The sequence below is a fragment of the Globicephala melas genome, chromosome 5, assembly GCF_963455315.2.
Source record: "Globicephala melas chromosome 5, mGloMel1.2, whole genome shotgun sequence".
Taxonomy (NCBI): domain Eukaryota; kingdom Metazoa; phylum Chordata; class Mammalia; order Artiodactyla; family Delphinidae; genus Globicephala; species Globicephala melas.
In genome coordinates, this window is record NC_083318.1 from 76,258,070 (window position 1) to 76,274,626 (window position 16,557).

Below are 16,557 nucleotides of genomic sequence, written 5' to 3' on the forward strand. Positions count from 1 at the left end.
CATAAGTTTATTTTCGAAGTCTGTGAATCTGTTTCTGATTTGCAAAAAAGTTCATTTGTATCATTTTTTTAGATTCCACATATATTCCAAATATCATACGTGTCTTTCTCTTTCTTACTTCACTTAGTATGATAATCTCTAGGTCCATCCATGTTGCTGCAAATGGCATTATTTCATTCTTTTTTATGGCCAAGTAATATTCCATTGTATATATGTACCACATCTTCTTTATCCATTCCTCTATCGATGGACATTTAGGTTGCTTCCATGCCTGGCTGTTGTAAATAGTGCTGCAGTGAACGTTGGGGTGCATGTGTCTTTTTGAATTATGGTTTTCTCTGGGTATATGCCCAATAGTGGGATTGCTGGGTCTTATGGTAGTTCTGTTTTTCATTTTTTAAGGAATCTCCATACTGTTCTCCACAGTGGCTGTATCAATTTACATTCCCACCAACAATGCATGAGGGTTCCCTTTTCTCCATGCCCTCTTCAGCATTTATTGTTTGTAGGTTTTTTGAAGATGGCCATTCTGATCGGTGTGAGGTGATACCTCATTGTAGTTTTAATTTGTATTTCTCTGATAATTAGTGATATTGAGTATCTTTTCATGTGTTTGTTGGCCATCTGTATGTCCTCTTTGGAGAAATGTCTGTTTAGATCTTCTGCCCATTTTTTGATTGGGTTGTTTCTTTTTTGATGTTGAGCTGCATGAGCTGTTTGTATATTTTGGAAATTTATCCCTTGTCAGTCACTTGGTTTGCAAACATTTTCTCCCATTCTGTGGATTGTATTTTCATTTTGCTTATGGTTTCCTTTTCTGTGCAAAAGCTTTTAAGTTTAATTAGATCCCATTTATTTGTTTTTATTTCCATTATTCTAGGAGGTGGATCCAAAAAGATATTGCTTCGATTTATGTCAGAGTGTCTGCCTATGTTTTCCTCTAAGAGTTTTATAGTGTCCAGTCTTACGTTTAGGTCTTTAATCCATTTTGAGTTTACTTTTGTGTATGGTGTTAGAGAATGTTCTAATTTCATTGTTTTACATATAGCTGTCCAGTTTTCCCAGCACCACTTATTGAAGAGACTGTCTTTTCTCCACTGTATATTCTTGCCTCCTTCCTAGATTAATTGACCATAAGTGTGTGGGTTTATTTCTGGGCTTTCTATCCTGTTCCATTAATCTATATTTCTGTTTTTGTGCCAGTACCATACTGTTTTTATGACTGTAGCTTTGTAGTATAGTCTGAAGCCAGGGAGCCTGATTCTTCCAGCTCTATTTTTCTCTCTCAGGATTGCTTTGGGGTCTTTTGAATTTCCATTACAAATTTAAAAATTTTTCGTTCTAGTTCTGTGAAAAATGCCATTGGTAATTTGATAGGGATTGCATTGAATCTGTAGATTGCCTTGGGTGGTATAGTCATTTTGACAGTATTGATTCTTCCAATCTAAGAACTTGGTATATCTTTCCATCTGTTTGTGTCATTTTTGATTTCTTTCATCAGTGTCATATAGTTTTCAAACTACAGGTCTTTTGCCTCCTTAGGTAGGCTTATTCCTAGGTATTTTATTCTTTTTGATGTGATCGTTATTGGGATTGTTTCCTTAATTTCTCTTTCTGATCTTTTGTTGTTAGTGTATAGAAAAGCAAGAGATTTCTGTGTATTAATTTTGTATCCTGCAGCTATACTGAATTCATTCATGAGCTCTAGTAAGTTTTCTGGTAGCATCTTCAGGAATTTCTGTGTATAGTATCATGTCATCTGCAAACAGTGACAGCTTTACTTCTTTTCCGATTTGGATTCCTTTTCTTTCTTTCTCTTTTCTGAGTACCAATGGCTAGGACTTCCAGAACTATGTTGAGTGAAAGTGGTGAGAGTGGACATCCTTGTCTTGTTCCTGATCTTAGAGGAAATGCTTTCAGCTTTTTACTGTTGAGTACGATGCGAGCTGTGGGTTTGTCATATATGACCTTTATTATGTTGAGGTAGGTTCCCTCTATGCCCACTTTCTGGAGATTTTTTGTCATAAATGGGTGTTGAATTTTGTCAAAAGCTTTTTCTGCATTTATCGAGTTGACCATATGGTTTTTATCTTCAGTTTGTTAATGTGGTGTATCACACTGATTTGCAGATACTGAAAAATCCTTGTATCCCTGGGATAAATACCATTTGATCATGGTGTGTGATCCTTTTTTTTGTGGTATCTTTGTCTGGTTTTGGTATCAGGGTGATGATGGCCTCATAGAATGAGTTTAGGAATGTTCCTTCCTCTGCAATTTTTTGGAATAGTTTTAGAAGGATAGGTGTTAATTCTCTCAATGTTTGATAGAATTTGCCTGTGAAGCCATCTGGTCCTGGACTTTTGTTGGAAGTTTTTAAATCACAGTTTCAATTTCAGTACTTGTGATTGGTCTGTTCATATTTTCTATTCCTTCCTGGTTCAGTCTTAGGAGATTGTACTTTTCCAAGAATTTGTCCATTTCTTCTAGGTTGTCCATTTTATTGGCATATAGTGGTTTGTAGTCTCTTATGATCCTTTGTATTTCTGTGGTGTCAGTTGTAACTTCTATTTCATTTCTGATTTTGTTGATTTGAGCCCTCTCCCTTTTTTTCTTCATGAGTGTAGCTAAAGGTTTATCAATTTTGTTTATCAATACTTGATACTTTAAATCTTTATGGTCTCATCAAAAATATTTTTGGCAGCAGCAACTAAATAAGATTGTTTATATTAAAGACTTGCTTATATCAAACATTTAGCCATCAGAGTAGTTGTCTCACAGATTGCTATTCCAGGAGGAGGAGACTTTGACAGTTACCATGGTGAAAACATTTGAGGCAAATATGATTAAATAAAATTGATTTAAAAGAAAGGGGTAATTTTTCTTTGTTTCTCATATGGTGCTTTAATGCTTTCTCTTAAATGCACTGCAGGTATCAACTCAATTGTGGCCATTGCATCATACACTGGATATAATCAAGAAGACTCTGTTATCATGAATCGTTCAGCTGTAGACCGAGGCTTTTTCAGGTCAGCTATTTATAAAAGTTGTCAAAATACATATATGGTGGAAATATTAATATTTTATTTTTAAAAAGTTCTTTAAAAATAGGTGCGAATTGTGTGTTTCCAAACTTTTGGGGGTTTTAAATGTCAGTCCGGAAGAAATTTTGATCTGACAGCAGAGAAATTTTTCTGTTAGGATATTTAATCTTCTGCCTCCATTCATGAAACGTTGTGGTTTCCTATATAGGGGTTAGTGTAGTAAAATCAGTGCCCTACTCCAGAAAGCAGAAGGCTTGGGTGATGGTCACGAACAACTGAAGACACTGCTTCTTGTATCTGAGGATTTTCAGTTGCTAATATTTTGAGCCCCCCTTTATTTGTAAGCAAATAAATGTTTGTGTTTAGATAATATAGAAATATCTAAAGTAAAAATAAACCTAGAGTTTCAGGACCTGTGAATATTGGGTTAGCTAAAAAGTTCGTTTGGGTTTTTTTGTAAGATGTTATGGAAAAACCCGAATGAACTTTTTGGCCAACCCAATAACTACTATTAAAATTATAGTATATTTTATTTTTCAATCTTCTATTCTTCAGTTTATTTTATTGTCAAACATTAATCTCAAATCCATGGTATGTGAAAGTTGGTTAAAAAACTGGGAGTTAAGAAGAGAGGATGGATTTTTTTCTGTATAGTTTTCAGAGGATAGGCACTAAGACCAGAGGTGGACGTTATAGCTTAATATCATAAACTTCTCACTAGAAATATTGGGACAGATCCTGGGTGACCATCTCTGAGGGTTATTATGGGAGGGATTCTTATTTTGGGTAGGAGGTTGGACTCAGTGACATTAGTCCTTCCTGGTCTCATATAATTCCAGCTGTGTTAAGGTTATGGGTCAAATGCTACATGTGTGGCCTGTACAGCTCTTATGACTTAACTTTGACCCTTAATACAGTTAACTCTTGTCCCAGATTCATGGTTTAAATTGCCATGGTTTAAATTACCACATATCAATTAAGTAAAATTTATTGGTATGTTCTAAGCCCTATTATTAAAGGAAAATAAAAGTTAACTTTAGAACCATGTGTTTTTAGGTCTGTTTTCTATCGATCATACAAAGAACAGGAGTCTAAAAAAGGGTTTGATCAAGAAGAAGTTTTTGAGAAGCCTACACGTGAAACTTGCCAGGGTAAGCAATACTGACATTGAAATTATGGAATTCAAAGTTAGCTTACCATGGTTTTCCTGATTAATTTTTTGGGTTTTGCCCGCCCCCCTTTCTTTTTGCCATGTGGGAGTATGTTTTCTTATTATTCTTAGAGCTTATATTAAGGAAATAGGTATATTTGCCAGAAGTCTTTGCACCTAGGAGTGGGCTTGCTATAGTCCTTCCATTCCGCTAAGTCTTGCATTGAGGAGGGGATTTAGGATATCAGAGAGGTCATGTAATTTCATGGGACACACCTCAGCCCCATTCTCACTTGTACTGTGTCCTGTCCCTCAGTTTATCTATTTGCATGGGAACTTCCTCTCCTCTTCACATTGTGGTGTGACCATAGTGTTTGTCTAGCCACACTATTTGTATGTATTTAACAAATAACTAATGAGAGGACGCCTAGAACTTTCTGTTTCTTCTGGAAAACTCAAAACTTATTTTCTAGTTATTATTTTTACAGTCACTTAAAAGCTGTATAAAGTGGGATGGATAGGATATCCCAGGGAAAAGGGTTATCTCTCCTATAGTTTTGGCTTTTTTTTTTTTTTTTTTTTGGTACGCAGGCCTCTCACTGTTGTGGCCTCTCCCGTTGCGGAGCACAGGCTCCGGACGCGCAGGCTTAGCGGCCATGGCTCACGGGCCTAGCCGCTCTACAGCATGTGGCATCTTCCCGGACCGGGGCACGAACCTGTGTCCCCTGCATCGGCAGGTGGACTCTCAATCACTGTGCCACCAGGGAAGCCCAGTTTTGGCTTTTAATAGTATTGCATGAAGTAAAATGTTTTTTTTTTCCTTAGGTATCTTCCTATTACTCCATTTCCTGTGGGTGGTTCTCTGTGGTAGTGAATTGATGTTCAGTGGAGTTAAGATTATAGAAGATTAAATTCAAACTTTCTGTTGGAGTTTATATGTAGAGGACATAGATACTCTTCCTTATGCAATATAGAGATCAGAAGATGGCAACACACTTATCCAAAGTCACTTAGCAAATGGAGAGTCTGAATCAGCCCAATGCTTTTCTACCGAGTTCAGAATAGTTTGTAGTATTTGGAATAAGGGCACATTACTACACATGTTAGAGATTCCTATGAACTTCTCTCTGACTTGGAACTGATTTATATATTTGGTTTTTAATCTTTTGGGGAGGGGGATTATGGGACATTTTAAATACTTTTCTTTATGGTATTACCATTTCAGAAAATTCTCTTTCTTCTCAGGTATGAGGCATGCTATTTATGACAAGCTGGATGACGATGGTTTGATAGCTCCTGGGGTTCGTGTATCAGGAGATGATGTTATTATAGGCAAAACAGTCACGTTGCCTGAAAATGAAGATGAATTGGAGGGCACTAATAGACGCTATACTAAGAGAGACTGTAGCACTTTTCTCAGGACTAGTGAGACGGGCATTGTGGATCAGGTTATGGTAACTCTCAACCAAGAAGGATATAAATTTTGTAAAATAAGGGTGAGTATAGCTTTGTCATATTGCTATTTATAGAAAGTAAATCAGAATGACTTAACTAACCTATTTTTTGTGTGAATTCAGGTACGCTCTGTTAGAATTCCACAGATTGGAGACAAATTTGCTAGTCGACATGGTCAAAAGGGTACTTGTGGTATTCAGTATAGACAAGAGGTAGGTATCTTTTATCACCTCTAACCCAAAGTTTTGTTGAACATTTTATTAAATCAAAATGTTCTTTAACTTGAGAGCCCAGAGGCAGTAAAGGCTTGACTTTTAATTTTAGTGGTTTTTTTTTTTTTTTAGATTTTATTTATTTATTTATTTATGGCTGCATTGGGTCTTCATTGCTGTGTGTGGGCTTTCTCTAGTTGTGGTGAGCAGGGGCTGCTCTTCGTTGTGGTGCATGGGCTCTAGGCACACAGGCTTCAGTAGTTGTGGCTCGTGGGCTCAGTAATTGTGGCTCATGGGCTCTAGAGTGCAGGCTCAGTAGTTGTGGTGCATGGGCTTAGTTGCTCCACGGCATGTGGGATCTTCCCGGACCAGGGCTCGAACCCGTGTCCCCTGCATTGACAGGCGGATTCTTAACCACTGCGCCACCAGGGAAGCCCTAATTTTAGTGTTGAATAAGTAGGTGAACACACTACGTTGAACAGAATTTAGGACATAGAAAAGTTTAGATGAGCAGGAGCTAGTTCTAGTTCTCTAGCTAAGAGATTTAAGTTTTTTTAAGTGTCTTTAAAAAAAATTCCTTTATAGGATATGCCTTTCACCTGCGAAGGTATCACCCCCGATATCATCATAAATCCCCATGCCATTCCCTCTCGTATGACTATTGGTCACTTGATCGAATGTCTTCAAGGGAAGGTAAGAGATTTTCTTTAAAAATACAGGTTCCAAATTGATGTTTCTTCTGAAATGTTAGGTCATTTCTTTCATTTGAGCCAGGGTACTTTGGAAAAAGCCAATATGACATTTAACTTTCCTGCTTTTAAATTGGTTTGATTATGTCTCTGTTTTTTGCCAAACTTTGCAAAGTTATGACTGAGAAGTTTTGCAAAATTTACTACATCCAGTCTTTACTTGTATATATGGTTATTCTTTTGACTGGTTCTTTTCTATAAATGGTGGTTAGTTCAGTGTGAACCTAATGGTTTTATAGCTATACTATTAGCTATGCATGCATCTTTCAGTGGAGGTTTTTCTATTTTTGAGTATCTTATTAAGGCAGAGAGGCTACAGCTTAACACATGGATGGCTTGGTTTTAGGGCATTAAAATGTCATTTTCCTTGAGTCGTAGGAAGTACTTGGGAGTCTCATTCTTTTTGTATCTGGCCTCACAGAGTTTCCTACTTGAAGGCTTATAATTGAGTTGCTTTTATTTTTTAGGTAAATTAGTTTGTTATATTTTATGTAAAATGCTAATAAAATGAACCTTACTATATTACAGCTTTCCATAACATAGATATTTAAGTTAATCATTAATCTTAAGTTCAAAATCTTCCTTTCCAGAAAGGATTTTTTTTTTAATATATTTATATTGACATAGACTTCTAAAGGGTGACAGAAGGAAGCAGGCTTTTAGAGATGACTTTTCTTTTTAAAGGTATCAGCTAACAAGGGTGAAATTGGTGATGCCACTCCATTCAATGATGCTGTTAATGTACAGAAGATTTCTAATCTTTTATCTGATTATGGTTACCATCTCAGAGGAAATGAGGTATGTTTGCTCTTACATTGGTAATTTGTTATGAGTATTCTTTTTTGTATGTGTGTGATTTCATTTTTTAAAAAATTAAATTTTTCATTAAAGTATACCACATACTTCAAATTACATACAAAATCGTAAATTTACAGGTTGATGAATTTTCACAAAGTGAACACAGCTGTGTGACTGGCACCCAGATCTTGAAAATTACCAGAACCCTTTTATGCTTAGATGCCCCCCTTGTGTCCCCTTCCAGTCACTACCATCATACCCCCCCCCGTGACTACTCTCTTTACACTATAGTTTTCTGTTTTGATTTTTATAGAAATGGAATTATACAGTATATGCACATATATTCTTTGAGCTTGTTTAATACTTTTAAGTCTGCTTCAAAATCTGTCTGTTTCAGGTCCTATACAATGGATTCACTGGTCGAAAAATCACATCACAAATTTTTATTGGCCCCACTTACTACCAGCGTTTGAAACACATGGTGGATGATAAGATTCATTCTCGTGCTCGGGGACCTATTCAGATCCTTAATAGGCAGCCCATGGAGGGTAGATCTCGGTAAGAGAGCTGCATCATCATCATTTTTATATAAAGGAATGGTTCTCAAATTTCTTGATTCCAGGACCCCAAAGGCTTTTGTCTGGGAGTTGTATCTTTTTTTGTTGTTGCACTGGGTCTTAGTTGCAGTAGGCAGGCTCCTTAAATATTTTCCAAGTAAATTTAGTGATGAGTGACATTGGTTTACCTTTTTGCAAATCTTTTTAAATGAACTGGTTTGTGAGAAGACAGCTGGATTATTGTGTCTGCTTCTGCATTCATCCCATTGCAGGATTTTATTTTTTATAATTAAGTATTGCTATATGAGGAAAATCTGACCTCACACAGATTTGTGGTTGGAAAGGGAAGAATATTTTAATAATTTTCAGGTGATTGTGGATTTTTTTTTTGATGCTACACCAAAACAAGTTGTCCTTTTTTTAAAAATAAATTTATTTACTTTTGGCTGCGTTGGGTCTTCGTCGCTTTGTGCAGGCTTTCTCTAGTTGCTCCGAGCGGGGACTACTCTTTGTTGTGGTGTGCGGGCTTCTCGTTGCGGTGGCTTCTCTTTATTGTGTAGCACGGGCCCTAGGCAAGCGAGCTCAGTAGTTGTGGCGCACAGGTTTAGTTGGTCCGCGGCATGTGGGATCTTCCCAGACCAGGGTTCGAACTCGTGTCCCCTGCATTGGCAGGTGGATTCTTAACTACTGTGCCACCAGGGAAGTCCAAGTTGTCCTTTCTTAAAGGTTACTTGTGATGTAGAATTTGAAACCACTTAAGTGAATCTTTTATGTTTATTATATTAAAATCCATTGGGCTTACACTTTGTATCTTTTATACTTATGTAATTTTATAGTATCATATTTGGTCATTTGGAAAATATTTTCACTCAGCAGTGAAAGCGCTGAGTCCTAACCACTGGACTGCCAAGGAATTCCCTCTCACAGTCTGGATTTTTGTTGATTGCATTCCTGGGCTCTGTGTTCCTATTTTTCTTGTAAATAGCTAATCGGATCTAGAGCCTTGATGAGGTGAAATAGCTAATCGGATCTAGAGCCTCAAGGTGAAGCCTTGATGAGGTGAAGCCTTGTGTTCTTTCACAGTAATACTTCAAAGGCAGTGCTGTATACTTTCAATATCTGGTTGTCTCTTTTATGACTTTAGCAGCTATTAATGATCATTACGTAAAACCTTTAATTATTGGGCTTCCCTGGTGGCGCAGTGGTTGAGAGTCCGCCTGCCGATGCAGGGGACACGGGTTCGTGCCCTTGTCCGGGAAGATCCCACATGCCGCAGAGCGGCTGGGCCCGTGAGCCATGGCCGCTGAGCCTGCGCATCCAGAGCCTGTGCTCTGCAACAGGAGAGGCCACAACAGTGAGAGGCCCGCGTACTGCAAAACAAAAAACAAAAAAAACCCCTTTAATTATTTAAAGGTTTGCAAACTGATGAGATTCTAATTTATCATTTCTTCATTTATTAGCTGGAATACTTTCATAGAGAGAAATGTTGTTTCCTCAGCTGCTAACCTGGTGACATGGTTCATATACTAAAAGGCAAAATAAATGCTTAATTCTTTCCTTTTATTTACCAATTTTCAAAGTGACGCGGTAGTTGCCTAGAATCCTCCAAAGCTGACCAAATGTTTTGTTTTTGGTAATATCATTAGAAGCTCATTGATCTTATGTATTTTGTACATTAAGAATGTTAAGGAAGCCATCATCCACTTGCCTGGCCATCAGAACAATGCATTTCACTTACATGCTGGGGAAACCTGTGATTAGTCACCTGTTCTTTCCATCACTTTTGCCAACATGCATTTATCATTTTAGGTTTTATTGCCTGGGAGTCTCATTCATGGAGAAGCTGCTTTATTTAGATTGACTTTTTTATTATTCATTTTTTAGTATAGAGGTGAATTCTAGTAAGTTAAATAGTCTGATGAGATTTTATTTTGTACTTCATTGTATTTTATTTGGAAAAGTATATGCTATACTTGAGAATCTTATGTGTTTACTCTGGGGACCTTCTAATGCACACCAAATAGTTGGTAGACTTCTCACCCTCCCCACCATATAGAGAGAATGCAAGAGTAGAAAAATCGGAGTCTAGTTCTCTTTCTTTCTAATATTCTTTATGATAATAGAAAATCAGTACAAAATAGTCTGTTGTTCTTTTCCATGACAGTGATGGTGGCCTGCGTTTTGGAGAAATGGAACGAGATTGTCAGATTGCCCACGGAGCAGCCCAGTTTTTAAGGGAAAGACTGTTTGAGGCATCAGATCCATATCAGGTTCATGTTTGCAATCTTTGTGGAATAATGGCGATCGCTAACACTAGGACCCATACGTATGAATGCAGGGGCTGCCGAAATAAAACCCAGGTATGTACATACCTTACTGACAGTTGATATCTGTTTAGGATATAACCACGTTGGCCTAATCATCCAGGCAGATTTAGTGTGGTGGAACAGATTGGCATTTTCACAATTTTGATAGCATGCTTCTATAAGATAAGAGTCCTAGTTTTAAATGAGGAAAAAGGTAACAATTCTGTTTTTCTAAAAACTAATTAAGTTTCAGTGTGGTAATTTCTCTAAGCTAAGCTGTTCATCTTTTGGAAATAAGACCTTGTACAAGGAATTTTAAACAATGAGTTTTGTTAAACCTTTTAATTGAGAAGGGTGAATATAAATTATATCTGGCAGAAAGGGCAGAATACCAAAGCCTTTTAGGAGAAGAGCCCCAAAGGCCAAGGTAGGATGAGTGTTATCAGCCTCATTTGTTCATCACCTCCAGTACCAAGTCTTTAGCTTTTTCTGGGGTAGGGAAGTGGGGGTCCCTTCAATACAGCTTTGCTAATTACCTTTTTTTTTTTCTCTCCCCCAGATCTCTTTGGTGCGAATGCCTTATGCATGCAAACTGTTGTTTCAGGAACTCATGTCTATGAGTATTGCACCTCGAATGATGAGTGTTTAGCTCTTTTAAAAATCTTTGTGTCTTGTTTGTTTCTATGATATAGCTTTTAAAAAATTTTTAAAACAACAAAAATGTACTTGCACTAGGAGAAAAAGCATTTTATTTGTTTTGTTTAATGATATGCATGCTTTTCTTCTGTAAATAGACAAATTTTTGTAGACAGTCTTGATGTGTTATCTTTATTTTGTATTTCATGGTGTAAAACCAGTGAATATAACTAAAGTGTTAGTGGACTGGATGAAAAGAAACTGGTTATTAGGCAAGAACAGGGGTTGTAGTTACCCATGACTACTTTTAGCTATGCAGATTAATATATTCTGCAGGTTTACAGCTCAGCACCTTCACCTGTTTAAAAAGAAAAGATAAAAATAAGTTACATATATGGACATGGTTGACTTTCTAATTTTGAGGTAGTTTAGTGTTTGTTTCCAAATAAATGAAGATGTTAAAATGTGGGGATAAAGGATGTGTGAGTAACTATAAATGATATGGTGGAATTTGAGCCATATGGTTTTAGATGTGGAAGGTGATTTTGTTGTACTTGTCTATCTATAAGTGACAGACCTTACTATAGAACTGGGAGAAGCATGTTTCACAGATGAGCAAGGTGAGATCCAGAGAGGCCAAGGAACTTTCCTTTGTCATCCAGTTCTCATTCAGAATTTAAAACGGAATAATTAGTGGCAGAGCTGAGACTCAAACACATGACTCTTAGCTACTGCTCTGTTTCATCACTTGACTTTACACATCTTGGCTGAAGAGAATCTGACCAAACACATCTTTACTTGATATTTCTTCCTTTCGTACCGCAGCTGAGTGATCCACACAGTGGAATGGTTTTGACAAATGCTGACAGTAAATTTCGTTATTTTTGGCTTAAGGAAAAACCAAGTCAGACATCAGTCTAATAGATCTATATAAATGTAAAGTAGCATTACTCTCATACCGCCAGGATGGATGCTTAAGAGGAAGCTTTTGACAGTGAAGTGGATAGAGGCAGAACAGAATTGAGTACTTGCCAATATACTCTTTCTGGGTTTTTTCTTATAAAAGCTCAAAGTGAAGGACCAGAATTGTCTACAATCATTTCCTTTTAAATGGGAATTTAATATAATAGTCACAACACCAAGGAAAATGCTGTGACGATAGATAGAAAGTTATGGGAAATATAAACCATTCCAATCAGGTTTGACTCTTATGTGTAAGATAAAGTGAAAGCATCTGAGTCATAATAATAGCATTCCATCAACCACTGAATGTTCTTTTGGAGCCATGCACTCTACATTTTGATTACATACTTAATGTCCTTCCCTTGTGGATTCCTAACATCACAGAATTTCATTAAGAGCTATGTCTGATACTTTCATACTTGGTTCTGTGCTTTATTAAACAAAAGCACTAGTCATTTTTAAATGGTTATGAGATTTATTACCTACCTTTTTTCACTGGTATTTCATGTAAGGCATCAACCACTGTAATTTTTGCTGATGCCGAAGCCTGTCCTTGGGAATTGGATGCATGGCACTCATATTCTCCGGCATCTTCCTTACTAAGAGGAGATACCTGTGAAAGAAAAAGGATCTTTAGTTTCTCTATGGCAGTGAACTTTTTTCTTGTGACTTCAATTAGGTCATTATTTCATAAGTTTCCTAACATGACCAGGCGTTTCATAGCAAAGTATTTCTACTGCTAGAAACAGTGCAAGTCTTGTGTTAGGAGTAATTATATAGCTATCGAATTTGGTCTGCCAGGAGGATTCCTACTATGAGGTAAAGCTGTCATGGACAACTTTAGGTCACGTTGCATAGGTTAAAAACAGGCTAGGTGCACATATCCTCATTTGAGGGAGACGTTGGTGTAGGGTATGTGATCTAAGTACTATCCATGCGTGTCCATGGCTATCAGAGGTCAAGTAAAATAATCAATAATTGATTAAAATAATGCTTGGGTCATTAGTTCCCTTTGAGGATTTTGCTTTGAACTCTTAGGGGAAAAAAAAAGTTGGTTCTCACTTATTTTTTGGTGATTTCCAAAACATCCTAATAAAGCCCAGCTGTTTTTTTTTTTTTTTTTTTTAAGTTTCCTTTGAAAGAGAAACAGCAGCTCGTGGTAAGGCTGTTCTAAAGAGATGTGGAAGGGCAGACGAATACTTTGAGCCTGGTAGTACATCAGGCACCTTTGGTTTGCTCTGTCTATTCCTAAGAGTGAAATCCTTGCTAGCTCTTGGTACTCACCAGCACCCAGCCAGTTACTTCATGCTTTTCTGGGCCACCCCGGGTCTGAATGGCCAGGTTGTCTCGGTCGCCAGGCAAGAGTTCTGTTCTTTGAACTCCATAATGACCCCTTTTAACCTGCAAAAAAAAAAAGGCGGGGGTGGGGGATATAGTCTGAGTTTTCTGCACTGGATCATCAGCTTGGAAGTGGTCAACATTCCTAGAATTGCACAGGGTATGCATCAGACTTTCTAACTGGATTAAACCCAGCAATTTCCATATTACCCTTTCCTGAATACTTATGTAAAATATACATTCTTTTTTTTACTTCTTCCTGTCAGTTTCCCTCTAAGCTTGTATATTTTGAATTAATGTATTTTTCTGCATGTTTGGGGAATACAGACTCACACTTTCCTGCCACTGGCTACCATCATTAACGCATGCCCTTGTAAATTCTGCTTCTCAATGTTGGGTCTTGTTTGCCATATGCCATTTTGATAAACTGTCACCGAGTCCTGGGTTTGATACTTGGGACCTTGTGTAAGAGCTCAACTCTTGGGACTCTTCCTGCAACAGCTTCATCAATGGAAAATAACAGTTTGAGTCCAAAGCCAATACCATTACTCTATTCTGAGGGCTAAGGGTTCATCACATGATTTACTAAAGACCTGAGAACAAAAACGCCTGTCCAATACGAGCTGCTGTCGTTGTTCTCTTATGACAAAACTTGCTATCCCTGTGCATGTCATGATGAGATTCAGAAAGATGAAGAAAGAAGAAACTGGGTTTCCTTGGCTTGAGGCCACTAGAGAATACTGTCCTACTTCCCCCCCTCATCTAAAAAGGTAAACTGTGCTCATTATGTAAACTTTGGAAAATGTATAAAAATTCACAGAAGAATAAAATTTACCTGTAACCCCTCCATACATATACATTTAGCATAAATTTCTAGAAGTGGAATTGCTGAGTCACAGTATAAATATTTTAAGGCTTGTGATAATGATGGGTTTAAAAATATATATCGAAGAATACATGAAGCAATGTTTGTTTATTCCATCCCAGCCTTCAAGAGTTAGGTTGATGTTTATTGATATTACCTTTGTAATTAGAAAAAAGGATTTACAGTCTCAAATAGGTAGTTTTCATTTTCTTTTATAATTAAGCAAATCTTGAGTTAGATCATAGTATCTAATTTTTTTTTTGACACTTTACATCAGAGTTGCTTCTCCTACTTGTGAGCCCACTGCCACCACATGCTGTTACTAAGCTGTTATCTCAGCATCAAACCCACCCTTTATTTTTTCTGCTTCATGACACCAGGATTGGCACTCGGCAAACCATGTGGAATCTAGGCCAACTCCTACTCTAAAAAATACCTAGCATTACTTATTTGGAATGCCTGGTTTTCGCCTGTTTGCTTTTCTTTTTTTCCCTGACAGTTCCCCATATTGCCACTATTAGTGAGAGAAAACCAGGTATCTCAGTGTTTTTCTCATATGAATGTTATAAAGACAAAACAGATAAACTCAATAGGCATCTTTTTCCTTCAGTTTCCAAGTTGCAAACTGGAAGAAATGGTTTATACTAGTGCAGATCTTGAAACATTTATTTAAAAACGGTTTTAAATAATGGTTTTGGTATTTCTCTCTTTTTTTTTAAATAATGGTTTTAAGTATTAATTTGATTCAGTGGCTAAAGTAATATATCTCTGGTCTTTATATATTGAATTTCAGAATTCTTTAAGGGTTTTGTATGTGACCAAAGCAGAAAAACACTACCGTGTTGAAATAGTGAATCTTAGCAACTGAGCTGTTGCTCCTCAGCTCATGTAGCTCTCAGTAAAGAGCATTCTGTACCAATTAACCCGACCCACTGTGTGCCAAGAAACTGTTCTTGTTAAGTATTTGATTGGAAAATGAATGCTTATATTCAACAGAACTCATATCTTAATTAACGTATTGTAAAAAGTTTTATATCATGTAGAAAACATACAGAAGTGCAAAGAATTTTTACGTGGCAAATTTTTATATGGCAAACTACTGCCTTACTTATGTAAGGGGAGTGGGTTGATAAATACATTTTTGGTTTGAGAAAAAAAGATGCAGGCCGAGCTGAGAAAAGTGATTTCTAATACAATTCTACAGATGTGCAATGGGCTGGAAGTTTGTAGGGTGGAAAAAACTGCCTAGAAGTCACTGCTCACCATAGAGCCTCAACTAGGTGAAGAATCAGAGGGAGACCCAGGAATTCACCTCAGCCCTCTGTGGTTGTGTTTTAGCTGCAACAAGCAATAACTAAGAAAAAGGTGCCAATGACTACAGAAACAGGATGCATTAGTCTGATTGCTACAGGTTGATAAACCTCAAGCATTCATTGAATTGCAGGGATCATTTATGCAGCTTAGAACATATTTGCTGTGCCTTTTTGGTGAAATTTCAGAATTCTATGATGAAATAGAATACACAACTGTTAAAATTTTAAGCTCCTCAGCCACTGTAAACAAATAAAAGAATGGTTGGCTAGGAAGAAATATTTGTAATACATGATAAAGGGTCAGTATCTCTAATGTACAAAAAGCCACAAACTGATAATAACAAGAATCAACCGAATAGAAAAATGACTAAGGCTATGAACAGGTAATTCATATAAAAGAAAATTCAAATATAAAAATATTCTGAATGTAGTCAAGGAAATTAAAGCATTAATGAGATGATACTTGTACCCATCATTAACAAAAACTAAAAAGAGTGGTAATATTCATTGCTGGTGAGGATGCAGGGAAATGACATCCAAACATTGCTGGGGAGAGTGTGAACTGCTACAATCCATTTAGAAAATGATCTGACACCACAGCAATCAGACAGGAAAAAGAAATAAAAGGTATCCAAATTGAAAGGGAAGAGGTAAAACTGCCATTATACTCAGATGACATGATTCTGTGTATAGAAAACCCTAACTGTCCACACAAAAACTACTAGAACTGATAAACAAATTCAGCAAGACAGCAGGGTACAAGAATACCATACAGAAGTCAGTTGCATTTCTTTACACTAACAAGTATAAGAAAGGGAATGTAAAAAAAAAATACCTTTCAAAATTGCACGCCCAAAAATAAAATATTTAGATATAAACCTGACCAGGAAGGTGGAAGACATATGCTGAGAACTATAAACCATTAATAAAGGAAACTGAAGATGATTCAAAGAAATGGAAAGATATCCCATGCTCTTGGATTGGAAGAATTAATACTGTTAAAATGGCCATATGACCCAAAGCAACCTGCAGATTTAATGGGATCCCTATCAAATTACCCATGACATTTTTCACAGAACTAGAAAAAATCCTCAGGTCTATATGGAACCATAAAAGACCCAGAATTGCCAAAGCAATCCTGAAGAAAAAGAACAAAACAGGAGGCATAACCCTC

General features: G+C 36.9%; 2 protein-coding genes across 3 annotated transcripts in view; one reads left to right on the forward strand and one right to left on the reverse strand.

The window, feature by feature from the left end:
- The window catches only part of POLR2B (RNA polymerase II subunit B), a 48,331-nt gene extending 35,031 nt beyond the window's left edge, over nucleotides 1-13,300 (forward strand). For both annotated transcript variants that reach the window (XM_030880660.3, XM_030880661.3), the window contains 9 exons: nucleotides 2,930-3,026; nucleotides 4,098-4,192; nucleotides 5,437-5,687; nucleotides 5,769-5,858; nucleotides 6,444-6,551; nucleotides 7,292-7,405; nucleotides 7,803-7,963; nucleotides 10,127-10,322; nucleotides 10,828-13,300. In XM_030880660.3, coding sequence (XP_030736520.1) covers nucleotides 2,930-3,026; nucleotides 4,098-4,192; nucleotides 5,437-5,687; nucleotides 5,769-5,858; nucleotides 6,444-6,551; nucleotides 7,292-7,405; nucleotides 7,803-7,963; nucleotides 10,127-10,322; nucleotides 10,828-10,917 — 1,202 coding nt within the window. In that variant the 3' untranslated portion in view covers nucleotides 10,918-13,300. The remainder of the gene's footprint in view (nucleotides 1-2,929; nucleotides 3,027-4,097; nucleotides 4,193-5,436; nucleotides 5,688-5,768; nucleotides 5,859-6,443; nucleotides 6,552-7,291; nucleotides 7,406-7,802; nucleotides 7,964-10,126; nucleotides 10,323-10,827) is intronic.
- The window catches only part of IGFBP7 (insulin like growth factor binding protein 7), a 77,241-nt gene continuing 71,675 nt past the window's right edge, over nucleotides 10,992-16,557 (reverse strand). Inside the window, exons 3-5 of the mRNA XM_030880663.3 lie at nucleotides 13,152-13,268; nucleotides 12,354-12,480; nucleotides 10,992-11,262 (exon numbers count right to left, since the gene is read on the reverse strand). Of these exons, the coding sequence (XP_030736523.1) occupies nucleotides 11,243-11,262; nucleotides 12,354-12,480; nucleotides 13,152-13,268 (264 nt within the window). The 3' untranslated portion in view covers nucleotides 10,992-11,242. The remainder of the gene's footprint in view (nucleotides 11,263-12,353; nucleotides 12,481-13,151; nucleotides 13,269-16,557) is intronic.